The following is an 18,941-nucleotide window of genomic DNA, read 5'->3' as shown; positions in this document are numbered from 1 at the left end:
GGCAGGGGGAGAAGAAAAGGGTGAGGCAAGAACAAAAGAAAGCAATCAAGATGCAAACTTAGGAACGTGTTGCAGCACTGACACAGACAGGGGAAAAATCTTGTATTGTCCCAGCACAAAGAAAACACACACAAAGCAGTCATGGTATCTTCACAATAGACAAAACTAAAGTGCCTAGAAACATACAAAGCCACAAGCAAGCATCTTATGCCAGTGCTTCATAAACATCCAGCACACTTGATAACCTTAAATATTTAATAGTAAGCTGTAGAAGGAAGGAGAAGATCCACAAGCCACCATTACAATCAAGCGCACACGCACCAATTTCTTTTGTCCACATCCAATTATGCAGTTGGCCTTGACATATATTCAAATGGAGCTTGGCTGTGTTTTTCATAACTCAATAAACTAAGCAAACAGACAATCATCCTGGGTGCTGGAGGAACTACAGAAAACACATAATACTTCGATGTAGCTACTGCTTGCCTTTACTCAATTCTGCGTTGCTCATTCACTTTAGTAGCCCAACTATTCTCCAACAGACAAGGCTGCTAGTGTTACCTCTACTACCTCTTCCCTGCTTATCAATAAAACCATGCCCTAAGTGGGCTTTCAAAGGTATAACAAAAAAATAAAACAAAGCTATAACCCAACATTGAGAGATAGAGGAATAGAACAACAACAACAAAAGCAATTTGTTAAATTTACACCTTGCCCTTTCCACCCCATAGTGCTCAAGGTGGCTCACACTGAAATAAGGTCTGGGTAAAACACACACATAAACATTTTTTGCCATGTGACCTCAAGGAATGGGCAAGTTTGTACAGGAATAGGCAGCCTCTGAGATACCGTAAGCAAGGGCAGGGATACTATGGCCATCTAGAACTTGCTGGTCTACAACTCCCTTCATCCCTGAGCACTTCAACCTCTGGAACCACAGGGTCCCCATTCCTTCCCTATAGAGGGTGGGATCATGTCTCATAGGTTAACAGCAGCATGTTGACTAAAGCCTCAGGACACACAACATCACACTCTTAAAACTGGCCAGCTGTGTTCCAAATGGCCCATATGCCAGCCAGCAGCCTATGTGCTGCATTTTGAACCAGTTGGGAATCATCCCGCAGTTATCAAGTCTGGATATTATCAGAGCATGGGCAGCAATGGCCAGGTGACATCAGCCTATAAAGAGGTCGCAGTTAGCTCCACAGCCTAAGCTGGTGAAAAGAACTTCGTGCCATTTGGGTGTCCAAAAAGCAGGAGTATAACCTCAGATGAAACTCCAATCCTTGGATCAGCCCATTAGCAGCACCTCCATCTTGTGCAGGCAAAGTCTCAGTTTAGCCCTCGTACAGTTTATTACCAACCCCAAGACATAAGATCGCCACTTTACTACCATCATTTTCGCAGGTGGAAAACCGCAGCAGAGAGGCACTAACTGAAGCTAAGCCAGGAGGAACACCCAATTCTTCCCAATATAGACAAATTGCTAAATGCACCTGCAGACAAGGTGCCAGATATTCCTTACTGCAGAGATTATTTTCTTCTTTTCAGCAAGTTAATAAACCCAGTCTGTACCATTTGCACTTTTTCTAAATTAACTGCCTTTGAGGGGGGAAGTGAGTGGGTTTGTTTTTGTAAAAAACACTATTCATGACAAGTATATTTCATTCAAAATACTCCAGTCCAGCACTGGGCTGCCTCTTTTAGCAAAAAGTGCTGCAGTATTGCACATTAAAACTGTCACACGTACAGCGGTATGCAGATTAAGTGCAATTAACGCATTCTGCGTGTTATTTTCAAAACTGTGGCAGACACAAAGATGCAACTTAAATGTATGCCAGGATGTTGTTACACTGTGGCAATAACACAGAATCAGTTATTTTGTGCAGAATTTAGGACTCGGAACCTCATATTTATTTCAAGCAAGTTGCTAAATAGGTATGCTTGAAATTGTTTGTAGACAATGCCTGACAGTGGTTCAGAAACTAGTGAAATAGGAGGGGATGGTTGTCACCGAGCCGAACTTCCACAGATGAGGAAGAAAGAGCTCACTGCCTCCCTTCCTGGGGCTACAAAAACGGTACGAAAGAAATATCATCAAATGGGCTTTGTTACACAGGTCACAGAATACAGATATTCTTGTGTCTTTTGTTTTAAAACAGAGGTTGTGAGGAAAGACGTACACCAGGCTTCAGGAATATGTTTTGTCAGAGCAGAAGACACCTGGAAGCCAGTGGGATAATCACTGTATTGCTACAAGCAACTGCTTGTATAAAGCTGCCCTGAATCCCCACAAACACACCCGTATCCTCTTGCTGCAGCCAGGAGGGAAAACCAGAAGTGATTACCAGCTGAGTGACTGCAGGACTGCACACCCACTTTTAACACCCTCCCCAGCTGCTTTGGAAAACCTGCCTCCATGGTCCAAGAGTCTACGAAAATGGACAGAACTATGTGTTTATTTTTGGAGGCTGTCAAGATGCTGTTGGATTCCCCAGTGCCATGATTTGGAGGGCCACACATTCCCAGTCCCCATTTTAAAGGAAAACAAGAGTTATTGGCAAGAGTGCCTCGGGTTTCCCACCAGCATTGTAGAATTCTATTTCCCAAGGTAGCCCCAAACCTCAAAGAGGTGGTGAATGTAAGTGAAAAGTCTGCCAGGCGAGGGGAGCACAAGAGCCAAGAACAACTATTTCAAGCCCCCCTGATTATCATAATTTCAGCCTCAACATGCTTACTTGCTTTGATGTTCTCCCTCTCGCTCTTTTTTTAAAAAAAACTCCTTTATATAAGAACAACACAAGCATCAAAAATATACAAAAACAGAAATGTCCATCCATTCTTACCACAACATTGAAAACACTTGAATTTTCAGCTTTTAAAATTATTGATCCAAACTGTTGTAGGATCATAGAATTGTAGAGTTGAAAGGGACCACGGGGGTCATCTAGGTCAGTGTTTTTCAACCTTTTTTGGGCAAAGGCACACTTGTTTCATGAAAAAAATCACGAGGCACACCACCATTACAAAATGTTAAAAAATTTAACTCTGTGCCTATATTGACTATATATAAAGTAATTCTCTTGAATAGGAATCAAATAAACAAATTTTTCCCACGGCACACCAGGCAACATCTCGCGGCACACTAGTGTGCCGCGGAACAGTGGTTGAAAAACACTGATCTAGGTGAACCCACTGCAATGCAGGAATCTTTTTGCCCAACGTGGGGCCCGAGCCCTATATTTTTATATTTAATAAATTGCATTACTTTTACAGTGGTCAATAAATTTTCAGTGAATTTATCCCATCTTTGATTTTCTTCTTTCTTTATAAAGTATCATTATTTAAGGGTTTGATGAACCAAGAGGATTGGGGGTGTGTGGAATCTCTGCAATGACAGCTAAGTACCTCCCCAAATAATTGTCCATGTGGACTAGGCAAGTGTTATATCTAAGGTAGAGATGTAAAATTTCTGGAAATTTTGAAGCTCGGAAAAAACCCCAGTTTTTTTCTCTTTTTTTCCGGAAAAAAACGAAAATTTTCGGAAAAAATGAAAAAAATGCTACATTAGCACTTATTTTTTCTTTTCCAGATTGAAAGTCATTCTGTTACTTTAGAAACATAAAATATATCTATGGACAATTTTAATGGGCATAAAATTATCACAACTAGCATATTAAAAATACAGTGTATCCAAACAATTATTACAAACGGAATTTACTTTTAAAATAATATTTATTTGTATTTGTAACAAATGGAGCAACAATCTCCTGAACTGTTTAGTAGTTCATGTGGAACAAAAAAACTCCACAAAACAATTTTTAAAAATCCAGAAGTAACAATTATTCATATTTCCTCTCCATAGTATTTTAAAAAAACATTCTCATAAAAAGAACTGAAGAAGGAAGTGGGACTAAGTTTCAATGAATGGGCATGAAATTTAATCGGAATCATTTTCTGAGCTGTAATTAAATATATACTTTCAGGCCCTTTTGTTGTTCTATATTTTCTTCCAGTGCTTTGAGGCCTAGTGAAGAGGAACAGAACCAATGCATACCACACACATATATGCAAAAACAAAACAAACCTTTTTCTTTTCTGGTGACAACAGCACCTCCTAAAGGAAGAAATGTATCTTGTTCTTGCCTTGGAGAGTTCAGTTTGTAACCTAGGACTTGCTTGTCCTCACAGAAATTAGAATAATCTGATGCCATACATATTTTTTTAGAAATGATTTATAAAATATTTTAACCCCTTATCTTAAAATATTTTATTCATCATGTTAAAATAAAACATTCCATAATCTATTTTTTATTTTTTCAATTTTTTGGGGGAAAAATAAAAAGGCTTCAGGGGAAAAAAATGGGGGTGAAACATTTCCCCCCCGAATTTTTCCGGTTTTTTTCTGGGCCTTCACATGTCTAAGGAGTGTGCACTGGGGAGGGGGTGCCAGGGAGTGTAGACAAGTGTGCGAAAAGGGGAGAAGAGAGAAGTGGGGCAGGTGACTGTAACCATGCTTGCTTGTGACACAACAGGGGGACAGTCCCCGCAGATTCTAGAAACAGAATGAAGGGCAGCCCAGAAAGAAGTCAAGTTTGCTTCCAGGTACTGCCTCATCTACATGTTAGGGCCCTGTCCTCTTAGGCTGCGTATACAGCACACATTTAAAACACAATGAAAGCACATGGCTTCCGCCAAATAATCCTGGGAAATGGTAGTTTGTTAAAAGCATTGGAAACTGAAGCTCTGCGAAGGATAAGCTACAGTTCGTAGGGTTCCTTGTGTATGCAGCCTTCGATCACTTTCTGCTACCCTTGATTTCCAAGTAGCTGAAAAATGGTAGGACTGAAGAGGGCAGGATGGGGAGAGCCCTGAACAGCATTCACTGAAAGGTCAAAAGGCCGTGGCCTTCGCAGGAGGAAAGCGGGGTGTGTGTGCAGATTTTATTATAGTTTTCGGACTAGAGTTTGCCTTTCCAGGCCATCTTAAAATAATTCCTCCTTTCCCCAGCAACTCTCTGTGTCACTACACTGCTCTGGAAGGTCTGATACTCTGGGGTAGGTTCTTGGGATCAAAGAAGGCTTCAGGTGTTTGGCGGGGTGGGGGTGGGGTGGGGGAATGGGTTAAAGATTACCTTCCCTTCTTTCTCCAACTGGAGATCTTCCAGGATCAAAGTTCCTCTGATGGGAACAAGTTAGTCATGCCCACTAATTTCAATGGGTCAATTCGAAGAATGACTAACCCTAGATACAGTCCTCTGGATCCAGGCAGTAACATCTTGACACTGATATTAGGTCATGTGAGTCACACACATGCACCATGTTAAATGCTCTCCTCTAGGACTGGCTAGGTCTACACATGGTTAGTTTTAAGTTATGCAGCATCACTCTAGAGACCATTCACTGCAATGGGAAAAACCTTTAAATACTCACAACCAAGCAATTACTTCTTTCTTTTCAGATGAAGTACCTAAACTACAATTAGGGAGATTTAATTCAATGGTGTTTTTTTAAGAGTTTCCAAATGGCTAGCAGTTCAAAGGCAATGAAAGCACGCCACAAGGCAGCTATCTGCCTGCAACACATGCAAGTATACATGGGATTTTGCCTCTGTAACCCCCACATACATGGTACCTGGTACACTGGTTGGATCAAGGGAACAGCTGTGCTGTTTTTTCCCTTCATTTATTGCCTATCTACAATGTCATATCTGTACAGCCTAAAGGCAGTCAGAAGGTCTCTCCCCACATGCTGTTGGCTTACAGCTCTTACATCCCTAACACAAAAACCTTCCACAAATACTATGCAAAGATTGAAAGATCGTTAACCCCCCACCTCTCTCCTCCCCACACTCTCTCCCCTCTTTACCCCCCAACTGCATAATGTCTATAGGACAACACTGTCTCATACCAAATGTAAACGAACTGTGAAAATGGCTATGAATTGACTCTATGAATTGAAAGTAGAGGCGCTGCATGTACTGTTTTGTCACACAAGAAATTTTTAAATAAAAATTATTGTTATTCATCATCTCTTAGATCTGTAACCACTGGCTATGCTATCTGCAGCTAATGGGAGCACATCTGGAGGGCCATCGCCTAGGTCTAGAGAACAGGCAGTAGTCACATCGCTGAAGCTAAGCAGAGCTGGTTCTGGATGCAACTTGGATGGAAGGGCAGCTGCTTTTTAAAGATGCCCCCCCCCGAAGATGATGTAGGGCCTGAGTACCATTAAGTCAGTAACTGGCCCAGGCGAGCACCCACCGAACCTTAGAAGCCAAGTGCTGACACTAACTACAAAGAGAGGTGTGTGTGTATATTGCAGGATCAACTTTTTTTCCTTTTCACTAGAACCCTGAAGGTTTACCAGTTCATTCTAAGTACAAAACCATGGGATGGGAAGCAGGCAAGCACTTGGAATTAAAACAACAGCATACTGCCATGTTCCTGTTCAGGACAGGAACTTGTGTTTGTTACTGGAACCCAAGCTTGCAATCCTTCCACCCAAAATACCACCCCTGCTTTTCCTGAGCTTTCTTCAGTTTGGCAGGCTAATGTAAAGCGGGTTGGGAGAGGCATTTTTCAATCACTTAAGAGATCCGGACCCACTTTCTGCTCCTTCAAATAAAGTAAAAAAAAAAGTTGTGATGGCCTATTAAAAATAAATAAATTGAACAACCACAGCAGGGAAAGGCCTTTATTAGGACCAACCCGAAGGGCACAAAACACCGAGCAAGCTTTTGAGTTCCCAAAAGCTCTTCGTTGAGCAAAAGCAGTGGCCGGGGGGGGGGGGGGAAGAGAAGAGGAGAAAAGTCTGCATTGGCCTCAAGTCTTAGGAAAGGATGTGGGAAGAGATACCAGACTTAATTGGATTAGCCTATCCCAGGTACTATGCAAGGTTTCCAGTAACACCCAAGAGTGCTAAGATAAAGAAACACACAATTCCTTATTTCTGAGAAGATAAAATCCAGCACCCGGGTCCCTGCCTTTCCTTGTGGGCTTGGATACCAGTGGTGGGCAGAGCTGTGGGTGTTACTTTTAACATATCCACACCTCTGTCCTCCTTCCAAGCAAGCAAGAGGCATTATGATCACAGATCAAAGACACATTCCAGACAGGCGAAAGTATTCCCAGGAACTATCTATGGCCTCAGGGACTGGGTGTGGCTAGGGGAGAGTTCCTGGTCAAATAGAGAGGCCCTTGAAGGCTGCATGAGGCCTGAGGTTCTCTGCCCTCTTTCTAAGGAGAGAGGAAGTGAAACAGCAGACTAGCATGGTGGCAGCACAGCAGTTGGGAAGCCCTGGATTGGGACAATCTTTGTTTCGGTGGCAGAGTGGTGCTGGTGTCAGGCAAACCAGGGGATTGGCTTGCAGACCACCATGAGGAGGGAGGCGATGTCGGCAACCCAAGACCCTAAGCAGAACTAGATTCCCCTTAACTGAACTGCCACAAGAACAAAATACAAATGCACCAAGTTTCTCTCCACTCCACCCCTCACCCCTGAATTTTTGTTTTCTCTAGGGAGCCAGGGATTTTCCACTGGGCTTAAGCAGAAACCTTACTTCATATGCCCCACATGCTAGTGTTTCAACCAGAGAGGGGCTGGAAGCAAAGCAAAACACCACCCTCTAAAATCCAACATTAAGATCCTGAAATGCCTCTGGGAAACGTAATTACAAAAGGGGTTTCTGGGAGGGAATAACCATACAGAACACCATGACTTGAGCACTAGTTTCCTGATTAATGTGTCACCGGTTATAGAAAGACTGGGGGAGGGGGGGAACTGAAGATAGCCTTCCAAAGGAGACAGGATATCCTTTGTTTGCAATCTCTATTAAACTGCCCCTAGCGAATGCAGGAACTGTAAACTCCTTAATGCTTGGCAGTTGGGAGAAACATTCCAGGCCATGTAAAAATGGGCCCAGCTCATGTCTCTCTAACACAGCTATGATACAGCGACGCCTTGGCTTAAATCTACATCTCAGAAACAGTTTTTATGAATAAATGGAGCCCCGGCAAATCTGCAGTCTGCATGCTAATGAGAGAAATAAGGAATTTTAGAATGCCAGACAAGGGAGAGCAGGAAGGAGGTTTTCCTCAGACTCCTGAATCTGTTTACTTCTATTGTTTTGGTTTGGTGCTGCTTTTCAAAGCGGCGCCTACCTGTCAAGAGAACACTGGTGACTTGCTTTAAACACACACACACACACACACCCCACAACATACAAATATAAGGGTCAAAGAAAGGAGGCCAGAAGTGGATTTGCTGGCAATATGTGCAGAAGGGCACACAGCACCAAGAACTGGATATAAAACAGATTAAACAGGCTAAGCTCCCTGTAGCAGTCAGGCACTAAACTAGGCTCCCCCGCTGTGTGCTAAGCATTTCAAACACCTGGAATCAAATCTGAAATCCTACTTGCTTCTTTCAGACCGCTAGCTGAGCTGCAGAAGAGACTGCACAAGATGAAAGGGGCCCGTCAAGATTCCAGCTTGGCTCCGGGTATGGACATGATTAGCCGAGAGACTCCTGGTGATCCCTGAAATGTTGTCTAGCTCCATGATGCAAAAAGGGCATCGTCACCTTTCCCTTACTTACCCTTATCAATGTCTCACACACCCAAATGACAAACCCTCAATGCTGCCTGGCTCCATTCGATGTGCTACAAACCCCAACTGCCAATCACAGGAAGCTGCCTTCTCCCAAGTCAGACCCCGGAGTCCCGTCCAATTCAGTACTGTCTATGTGCTAGCTGGCAATGGTTCTCCAGGATTTCAGACTGGAGCCTTTCTCAGCTGCATTTGGAGATGGCAGCACTTGAAACACAGGAACTCTTGCATGCCACGCACATACCAGGGTTTGTCGTTTCCTACATGTATCATACCTACTCACCCGCCACAGTTCGAAACTTCACAATAAGATGACATCATGCAGATTAAGGTAATCAGGAGCCAGATTACTGGCGGCAGACATAATGCCTTCCAGCAAAGCTGGACCTTTTAAAGCCATATATTGGGACAGATGCATGGGGGAAGTGTGGGCTGTGCCCATGTGAAACATCCTAGCTATATACAGGTAATAAAAAAGGCTGCTGCTACTCGACCCAATAAAGGATCAAGATGGCATCTCCTGTGACTCTAATCCAGGTGTGAGGAATCTTTGACCCTCCAAATGTTGCAGAACTACATCTCCCATCATGCCTGGTGATGCTTACCTAGGCTGATGGGAGCTGTAATTCAACAACATCTTGAAAAAATATTGTGCAGTAGCACCTTAGAGACCAACTAAGTTTGTTCTGGGTATAAGCTTTCATGTGCATGCACACTTCTTCAGATACACATGAAAGATTATACCCAGAACAAACTTAGTTGGTCTCTTAAGGTGCTACTAAGGGAAGCGGGTGGTGCTGTGGGTTAAAGAGCCTAGGGCTTGCTGATCAGGTTGGCGGTTCGAATCCCCACGATGGGGTGAGCTCCCGTTGCTCGGTCCCAGCTCCTGCCCACCTAGCACTTTGAAAGCACGTCAAAAGTACAAGTAGATAAATAGGTACCGCTCCGGCGGGAAGGTAAACAGCGTTTCGGTGCGCTGCTCTGGTTCGCCAGACGCGGCTTAGTCATGCTGGCCACATGACCCGGAAGCTGTACGCTGGTGTCCTCGGCCAGTAACGTGAGATGAGCGCCGCAACCCCAGAGTCAGACATGACTGGCCCTAATGGTCAGGGATCCCTTTACCTTTAAGGTGCTACTGGACAATTTTTTAATTTTTTTTGACTGTGTCAGACTAACACGGCTATCTACCTGAATCTACATCTGGACAGTATTAGCTCAGATATATAAGCTAGGTGCCAAATGGCATCTTAAATCTGGGTTACAGTAGCCACAACAGGATGTCTATTTGCCAGGAGGATGGACTGTGATCTCAACTACATTGCTTGACTGTAGCTTGCCCTTACAACAATTCACTTGTCCCCAGCATGCAAGAAGGAGAACCACACTCAGTGGAAGTGGAAATGGAATTAACTGTGGACTAAGGCAGAGGTTTTTAAACTGTGGACGCCAACTTGGTGCCCAGAAATCTCCACATAGTCACAATTGGACCCACACCAGTAGGAAAACATGCCTGGCTAATTTCTAACACTGCATCTGGCGGGCCAAAAGTCCCCCAAACTTGCTTAACCAAAGGGTCAAGAGGCCTGTTTTATTTCCCCCTTTCCTGCAGAACTCGGCCAACTTTTTGTACACATTTTAATACTGCAACAGAGGACCCCATTCCGCAGCCCCAAGTGCAGAATATCTAGGGTTAGCTGATTTACGATTTAGAGGTTTAATGTTACCAGGAGACAGGAAAGTCAAGGAGGTCTCAGAGAACTTAGTAGGCCTCACCACTTGGGATGGGCTTGAATTCCTTGTAAGTCACATGTGAAGCGACTCAAGGACACTGCATACAAGTTTTCAAGCAAACCTCTAAACACAAGAGATCTACTTTCACATTCAGGATTAAAAGAGCAAGCTTAAATTAGCTCACTAGCCACAGGGAACGTGTTCCAACAAACCTGGCAGTGGAGTATGAATCAGGATTCCAGCTCTTGCCACCTCATACAGGCCATCCCTCTTACACCGCAGTTTATTTCCCCACATCTTGAATTTACTTGTCTATACAGTATTGCACAGCAAACCCCTGACAAAAAGAGGGAGGACTCTGCTAAAGGGGAAGAAAGAACCTAACACATGAACTTTGATAAGGCATTCATAAAATACTAGTGATAAGGCAAAACCAGAGCAATGATAAACAAAACCAGGGAGACGAGGACATTGTGAAGCCATATGGAGAGGGGGCGGGAGAAAAGATCCTTTAAAACAGACTGCCGATACTTTAGAGTAGGGAGCTGGTAAAATTGCAGTTTGAAGAGAAAATGCTGATTCAATATTTTAATAAAATCTTGAATTATTCCAGGAATCAAAACAAGAGATATTTAACCCCAAAGTTATAACCTTGGCACGACAAATGGAAATTATCTTCTAAAAGCATGACAATTCTCCATCTTTGAGAACTCAGCTTTCCTTTGCTGAACTAATACAGACATTTCCTGATTATCATTAATACTTCTGTTAAACTGTGAAAGGGCTTTACACGCCCCCAAAGCTTTGTTTACTCCCGAAAGCATTATTTTCATGCAAACCTCAGCTTCACTACCTGAAGAATCATGGAGCAGATGAGGTGACAAGACCTTTCTCTGCCTGATATACTAAAGTCAGAGTAGACTATATGTGTGGCTAGATGAACAAATAATCCAATCTGCTGCAAGACAGCTTCCTATGCTTCTGGAAACGAACATTTGCTAAAGTTAACCTATCTCCAAGAAAACTGGGTCACACTGCTTTTTGCAAAATATATACAGAAGGGGACCAACAGGGTTATCTTATTTTTTATTTATTTTTTGCTCATCTGGGGAATAGCAAGCAGTGTCCTCAAATTTCAGTCACTTACCATTTACAATTTTGTTTTGTACACAAAATACACCTAGGACAAAAAATAGCCCCAAAAATCTACTGATTTTTGACATTGGGATGTGTCTCCCCCACCCCAGCCAATGTTAATCTATTGTGGTAAAATAAAAAATACTATTCAATTTTTTTCAAAGAAAAATCAACCCCCCCCCAAAAAAAAATAGCAGTTACCGGTAGGTGCCCTTCCTCTGACACCACACACATCATGGCTTTTATTCTAGGACATTTTACCATCCCAAGACACACTTTAATCAGCTTGGAGTAAAAAAAAACCCTACCCCATAAAACTTTCACTGTCCAATTATTAGTTTTCTTAACTCAACAAGCTCATGGGTGGGGACCACTGTGCATTTGATTTTCCTTTCCAATGTCAATAAATGTGTGGAGTTGCATACGTACGCAGTCATGTTCAAAACTTTCGTATTTTGGTATGTGCAATTGTGACAAAACATACGTTTTCATGGGTTTCACAAGTGAAAGTGTGCATGTTTCCCCAACTCTTACACTCACATTGGAAAGGTACAGAAAACAGCCTTAATTCTATACCCAGAATGAATCATGGTTTAAAAGTCTTCTCTTCCCAAGATTAGCCAGAGTTGACAGGCTCAGAGTCTGTTCTGCATGAAAACTTAATGTTTAAGTACAGGGCTTATTTGGCAGTGGCCCCAAAGTTGCTAAACATACTTTCCAGCTATGTCTAACCCTGTAGAACTTGAAAATGCACAAGAGTCTTTAACTGAGAGTGTAAATATCCTAATTTACTTTTTTTTAAGGAATGTTGTAATTATTTTTCATAAATCACTTTGTTAGGTTCTCCTGAAAAGCAGTACAAAAATGCCTTAAAAGGAGTAAGACATGCACACAAATATACATTTCAGGAAGTTTTATGATACAGACCCTCTAATGTTCCCCGCTGGATGTTTCCTATTAATTTGTCTCTTTTTGTTGTTTTTACATTCTCATAACTTTATTATATGGTTCACTTTAATCTATTTTGAGGCCAGCCTGAAGAACATAACAAAGAATCTAATGAGCATGTCTAAAGGTGGAACACTACATAACTCAATTTGTGGCTATTTGAATAAACAGGATCGCTCTTATATAGCTACACATTCCTATTGCAGCTAAAGCTTTACAGATATGGGCATGCAATAGCAAAAACAAAACAAAACACTTTGAAAATGTTCCCTAAATTCAAATGGAAAACTAGTAGGTTCTCAGGGTAATAAAATCTATGCTGGCCAAGTAGCAAGCAAACAGCATTGAAATTCCATGAGATATTTCTTCCCCAGTCTCCCCCCCCCACTTCTAAGGCTAGACATTGGTTTTAACAATGGCGAAGTACAAGGAGGGGGGGAGCTGCAGCTTAAGTCTCTATCTTCTATTATCCTAGCACACAGCACTGGTTTAGTTTCTTTTTTAAAAAAAATTCACTTCCTTTGCTTGCCAAAGAAACTTGCCCTCAGTCAAGGTCATATAAAGTTTTGCTCAAGTTTAGATGAAATGTGCAGAGGCAGGAGGAATAAAAACCCAAACTTTGTCTGAATTTGTTCCTTCTCTCCAACTCTGAAGGTTTTCCAGTTATTCAAGAGCATAAACATAAGTAAGATAGATTTATGTGAGCACAAAGGTTGGGGGCGGAGGGAGGAGAAGAGAGAAACAGAAGTCCATGTTTCCTGGCAGACATTTTGGCTCTTGTTTACATTTGCAGTCTGTGTGTTTCTCTTGTTGCAGAGCAATATGGCTGTCTGAAGAGCTGACAGCATTGAATGCACAACCACTGTTGGCTGCAGGCTCATGTTCCCCTCCCAGTATCAAAGGTTGTGTAAAATTATGCAGACGTTGCACATACAAGGCAAAAGAGTTCCTCCTCCTCATATTTACATGGTTTGGCAAGTCAAGTCAACTGCTGTTAAGGAGGGGGGTGGTCTTTGATTTGTCGTTTAGAATGTGCTTTCTAAGCTTATGGGGAAAGGACTAAGGCAGTTTTGTTTGGGGTTTATTTGTCCACAGAAGCAAGGAATATGCAAAGTGATTCTCTTTTTTTAAAAAAAAATGACACGCACTCACACACAAACACATACTCCAATTGCAAAATTTCACTTCAGCCCACAAGAAACAAAGATACTGTGAAGAACAGCGTGAACCTGAGAAGTTTGAGCTACTTACCATTTGATGGTGGTGGTGGGTGTTAGGAATGTTGGTTTCTTGAAAAAAAGCACTCAAAGCAGTCTATGTTTAAAAAAAAAAAACACAAGCCTGCAGTTAGAACAAGGGGCTATAGCCTGAACAAAGTAAGTGAAGTTGGAGGGCAGGGATTAGCAGCAAGATTTTTGCAGCGATAAAAAGAAAAGGAGATTTCCTGACATTCTTCTTCCCCCCCCCCTCCCCAAATACTTCACGTGTCAGCAAATAATCTAAGTTGACAAACACAGGCCCGGTTTGGGCCCTTGCATTCTTCAGCATTGGCTTGGGACACCTTTGAAATGTTAATTTGTCTTCGCTCTCCCTTTTGGGAAGGGAGGGAAGAACAGGAACAAAACAACAAAAGAGAATAGTAGAAAATCCAAAACAAACACAGCTCCCCCTGCCCTCAGTCTTCACAAGAGGAGGTGTTCACATACACACACACACACCCAAAAGGCAGGAGCCTAGAAGAGACTGAGGAATGTAAGGGGACATACACACACCCCAATTGCAATTGAGATTGGTTTCCTCTTTAAAAAAAAATGATAATCAAGTCAGAAATACAAGTGTTTGTTTAGATTTAAAACAACAAGAGGGGCAGGAAGAAGTATTGGCGTAAGGGGGCAGAGGGGACGGAATTTACCAAGTATAAACACTATATCTAGTGAAAGTGAACAAAGAGACTTATTGCATCTGTGGTCAAGATGCTGGCTCAAACCAATCTTTTCCTGCTCCAGCCTTATTAACCAAAACAAAGAGCACACCTTTAAAGCAGTTCGGCTAGGCTGGGCAGAATTTGATCACGTTCAAAACAACGATGTTGCTATGTTTCACCATGCAAACCGCGTGTGTGTAGGAACCCACACAGGGTGCGAGAGATTACTAAACACAGGCCAAGCTTCGAAACTGATCCCACACCCCCTTCCCCGGTCGAGGGGGAAAAAACGCCGTCGTCTCCTTGACACTTCTTTTCCGCAAGGGCCTGGTGGCCTAGTCAAGAAATAAATTCCCATTAGGGAGATTGGGGCTAGATAAGCAGAAACAAACCGGTCGTCTTTTTTTTCTCTCTCTCTCCCCCCCCCCCTCCTAACTACCGCATGGCCTACTGGAGGTTTCAATTCTTAGAGCGTTTCTGAGTTTCCCTTCAACTCGAAGCTTCATGGGTTTTGGAAATAGTTATTCCAACGATTGTTCCGACCACCACCCCTCCCCAAATGTGATGCAGCAGCCGTTCTCTCCCGGCCTAACAATTACAATAATATAGATGTGCGTCCAGCCCCCACCCCCTTCCCCCCCCCCACGACCAGCTGCAACAAGAGATTAGTCAACACGCAAAAGGCCCAGCGCATTCCCAACCCCGGAAGGCACTTACTACTCCGGGAGGAGGCTGTCGTTCTTTAAATGCCTTTGATGCGTTGTTTATTTATCTGTTGCCAGCAGAAATCCGCCGCTGCCGCCCCCCCCCCCCACTCCCGCGTTACACAAAAGGGTGCAGGATCTTTTTGTACGTCTGTGTGGTGCTGGGGAGGGGGTATATTGCTGAAAGCAAATCCACCACCACAGGCAACTGTTTCCGCCACCCACCACCCTACTAAGAATTGGAGGTGGGGGTTCGCATTAATTTCCACTACCTTTCGCTCGTCGGCATTGCGGGTGGGGGGGGGAGGGGGTGCCGCGTGGGTAAAAAGAAGGGATCTCAACGCACCTCGAACTGCCAGTGTGCCGCCTGCAGCAGCTGCTTTGCTTGATCCGCCGCACAGCCCGCAGCCAGCACGAACTGGTTGATCATGACCTGATGCCGAAGCTCCTCCATATTCACCGACATGGCGAGAAACGAAACCACAACAAGGGAGGGAGGGAGGAGGAGGAGGAGAGCCAAACACGGCGCCGGCGGTATGCGTGAGTGTTCCGGGGAGGGGAAAATCCACAAAGGATCCCTTCTTCTCCTCTTCCTCCCCTAAAACTCCCAAGCCGCTTCTGTGTATCCGAAGCTTCAGAGCCGATAAATCGCCCCCTCGGCCTCCCCCTCCTGCTTCAATCGGCACGGACAAGGGTATGTTGGTGTCCCCCTCCCGCCCCTCTCGTAGCTCCTCGGCAGCTAAAACACCACAAACAACAGCAGCCAGGGGAGGAGCATGTGGAGAAAATCGGGGTGGGCAGGGGGGGGAAGCCGGCGGTGTCTCAACGTTCTATTCCACGCTTCCCGAGGCCGCTGATTGGTCGCTGCAGTGTTCTCTGCGTGTATGAACGTTCGGTGCGAATCTTCCAGGCGCTGGATGTTTCTCTTTCTTTGTCCCGCCTCCTTCAACCCCATTCGTGCATTTGATTGGAGAAAAAGAGCCACTGGGCTCCTTGCTTATTGGTTAGCTGCTATGTTTTGACTGAGAGAGATGCTGCTATTGGTTAGGGTTTTTATCGTAAGGGGGGGAGGGTAAAACTATGCTCTGGTTTGAACTGAACTGGAAATTCTACTCCTTTTGTTGATTGGCTGCTCTGCTCCCCCTCCCATTCTTTTTTCCACTGTTGTAAAAAAGAAGAAGAAGAAGAAGAAGGAAGAAGAAGAAGGGGGGGAAAGTGTAGTTTGTAAAAGCCAAGTTCATTGACGAGCTTCACTGTAACCAGCGTGCTCAGCTGGAAAAACAAGAAAGCAGAGCAGTGATTCATTTCCTTTGAAAAGGCTGGTCATCCTGAAAACTAAAGTTATCGCACAATAGAAAAAGATATAGAGAAGACTTATAACCACTGTCGGAAACACAGTTTAGAACTTCCGGAGCAGAAATTGGAAATGTTATTTCTTGTAATTTTATCCTATCCCTGCTTTTACTAATTCATGTCAGAGCAAAATGCTGGTAACAACTTCCCCTTGAAAAAAAACATGATTTTGAAGAAATTTGAAATGCTGTACAGTTTTTTCTGTCTGCCTTCTTTTTATGAATCAACTTCTCTAGGGCCTTGAATGAAAGGTGTAAATTCTCTTGGGGCTTCCGGACCCCCCTGGGCTAAAGGGAAACACAGTCGATCCCTGATTACCTTTAGCTTTACTGCCAAGTGCTGACTGCTGAGCAGAGCCATTATGCGGTAGGAACAGCAGATTTGGAGTTGCCATTAGAAGACAGCACGTTGGAAACTATTGTTTGGTTGCCATATTTTTTTTGTTACCACCAAGGCCGGGAGTGGTCCTTTAGGCATATTGCCTACATTTGTCCTGGGCCGTCTGTGCTGCTGAAACTGTTGTGGGCATGCTGTTGTCAAACGTAAACCTGCTTGGGTTTATTTGCACACACCTTCCCCTCTCTATGAAGTCCTGCAAAAGGCTATTCTCACACTGGTACAGTGGTACCTCTGGTTAAGAACTTAATTCGTTCCGGAGGTCTGTTCTTAACCTGAAACTGTTCTTAACCTGAAGCACCACTTTAGCTAATGGGACCTCCCACTGCTGCCGCGCCACCAAAGCACAATTTCTGTTCTTATCCTGAAGCAAAGTTCTTAACCTGAAGCGTTATTTCTGGGTTAGCGGAGTATGTAACCTGAAGCATATGTAACCTGAAGTGTATGTAACCCAAGGTACCACTGTATTCCCAGGGAGTATTGACATGCAGGCTATCACCTCAGTACATGGTAGGTGCATCTGGAAATCTGTGTGGCTTGACTGAAACTGCAGCTTGCTGTGGGCTATGAGCTCTTTGAGAATCACAATTCTGACATTGGTGGGTTCATGGTGGGTTTCAGAACCATCTGAGGGTGTTATATGTGCATCTTACAGAGCAACCCCACTGAGTTCACTCCTAGGTAAGTTGTGTATAGGACTGTAGCCTTCAATACATTGTGAACCTCTCTTTCCCCAACGTTGTCAATATGGGATAGAAACATAAGAATTGCTCTGTCTCCATCAGACTGATCAGCTATAGCCATCCAGGTGCTACTGAGTTTGCATTTTCATCGCTGCAGCACACTGGGATATTTACAGGGAACTTTCCATGCAACCACAAGATATCTTTGCTGGTTCAAGCCCTATCAGTGTAATGCAAAGTGTTTTTCTGTCTATGTCGCCTCCCCCCGCCCCGCCCCCCAACAGTAGATTACTTTGCACTGGCTTAGACTTACACTGAACATCATCTACTGCTTTTGTTCCCATGATCGCTCAGTTATAGGAGCTCTTCACAATTTGTCTTTGTTTTCACCATCCTGAATAGCTCAGTATCATTCACCACACTCTGGGCTAATGTTATTCATGCCTCCATATCACGAATGACTTAATTAAAGGGAATGGGGAAGAGAAATCAGATGTACATTATAGCCAATAAATACGGACAGATTTGTGCCAGAGTTGATTTAAGCCTCGTGTGTCAAAATGCCCCTCTTAACTGAAGCATTTTACCTGCAAGGATCCAGTTGCCCCAAATGGTGCTAATCTCTGAAATCAAGGCATTCTGGGATGGCTGGTCCTTTGAAAGTGCTCATGTACAGTACTCTGCAGCCTGATCTTAGGCATGCTTATTCAGAAGGAAATCTCACCAAGTCTCATTTAACAGCCCGATCCAATAGCCCAGGTATAGCCAATATGGTTCTCTCCATAACTGGGGGTGATGGGTGTTGCAGACCAGCTGAATTTGGAATGCACCACTTTGGCTAACTCTGCAGTAGCACATCATAGTTGCAGTACTATATCCAACCAGCAGCAGAGACAACAATACAGCAATAGCCATAGAAACAGAAGCTATTAGAGCAACATTGACAGACACTTCTTCAGCATTCCTGGAAACTCTTATCCCGCCCACTAATCGCAGTGTCACTCGTTGACAACACTCTCTGTTGTTGATCATATATGGGAGGTGCCAATTAACACAGATTGTCTGGAGGAATGTGACCGTTTGTCATGTTACCTAATGCCTCCTCTTTTCATTGGCTTGCTGTGGACTGACAGCTGGGTGGCATGCTTTCAGGATTCCCAGGAGAAGGGTTTGAGTCCCACTGGAGCACCAGTGATTACAAAAATAAAATGCTAGCAACAACACAACCGATTCGTGTTGCTATCATCAGTAGGGAGGGAACAAACATATTGCAAGGGAGAAGAATGGAATATGTAAGAGCATGCTTGCAGGAAATAGAACCATGAAGTGGATGTTAGCTCAGTGGGAAAGAGTAATGCAATGGGAAACAGGAAATGGAGGTTCAAAGTTCTACCTTGAGGAAATACAAACACAGCCTGCCACTCCCAGAAGGCAAAGTTCCCCTTTTGGCAGCTTTT

General features: G+C 43.7%; 1 protein-coding gene across 2 annotated transcripts in view; it reads right to left on the bottom strand.

Moving 5' to 3' along the window:
• UBALD2 (UBA like domain containing 2) overlaps positions 1 to 15,983 on the bottom strand; it is a 30,520-nt gene extending 14,537 nt beyond the window's left edge. The window contains exons 1-2 of one of the 2 annotated variants that reach the window (XM_033139398.1): positions 15,399 to 15,978; positions 13,676 to 13,738 (exon numbers count right to left, since the gene is read on the bottom strand). In XM_033139398.1, coding sequence (XP_032995289.1) covers positions 13,676 to 13,738; positions 15,399 to 15,518 — 183 coding nt within the window. In that variant the 5' untranslated portion in view covers positions 15,519 to 15,978. Of the gene's footprint in view, positions 1 to 13,675; positions 13,739 to 15,398 lie in introns of both variants that reach the window. The other variant, XM_033139400.1, reaches the window with a different exon arrangement.
• Between the last annotated feature and the right edge of the window lie 2,958 nt (positions 15,984 to 18,941).

The sequence above is a fragment of the Lacerta agilis genome, chromosome 2 (genome assembly GCF_009819535.1).
Source record: "Lacerta agilis isolate rLacAgi1 chromosome 2, rLacAgi1.pri, whole genome shotgun sequence".
Taxonomy (NCBI): domain Eukaryota; kingdom Metazoa; phylum Chordata; class Lepidosauria; order Squamata; family Lacertidae; genus Lacerta; species Lacerta agilis.
This window is presented reverse-complemented; position numbering and strand designations above follow the sequence as displayed.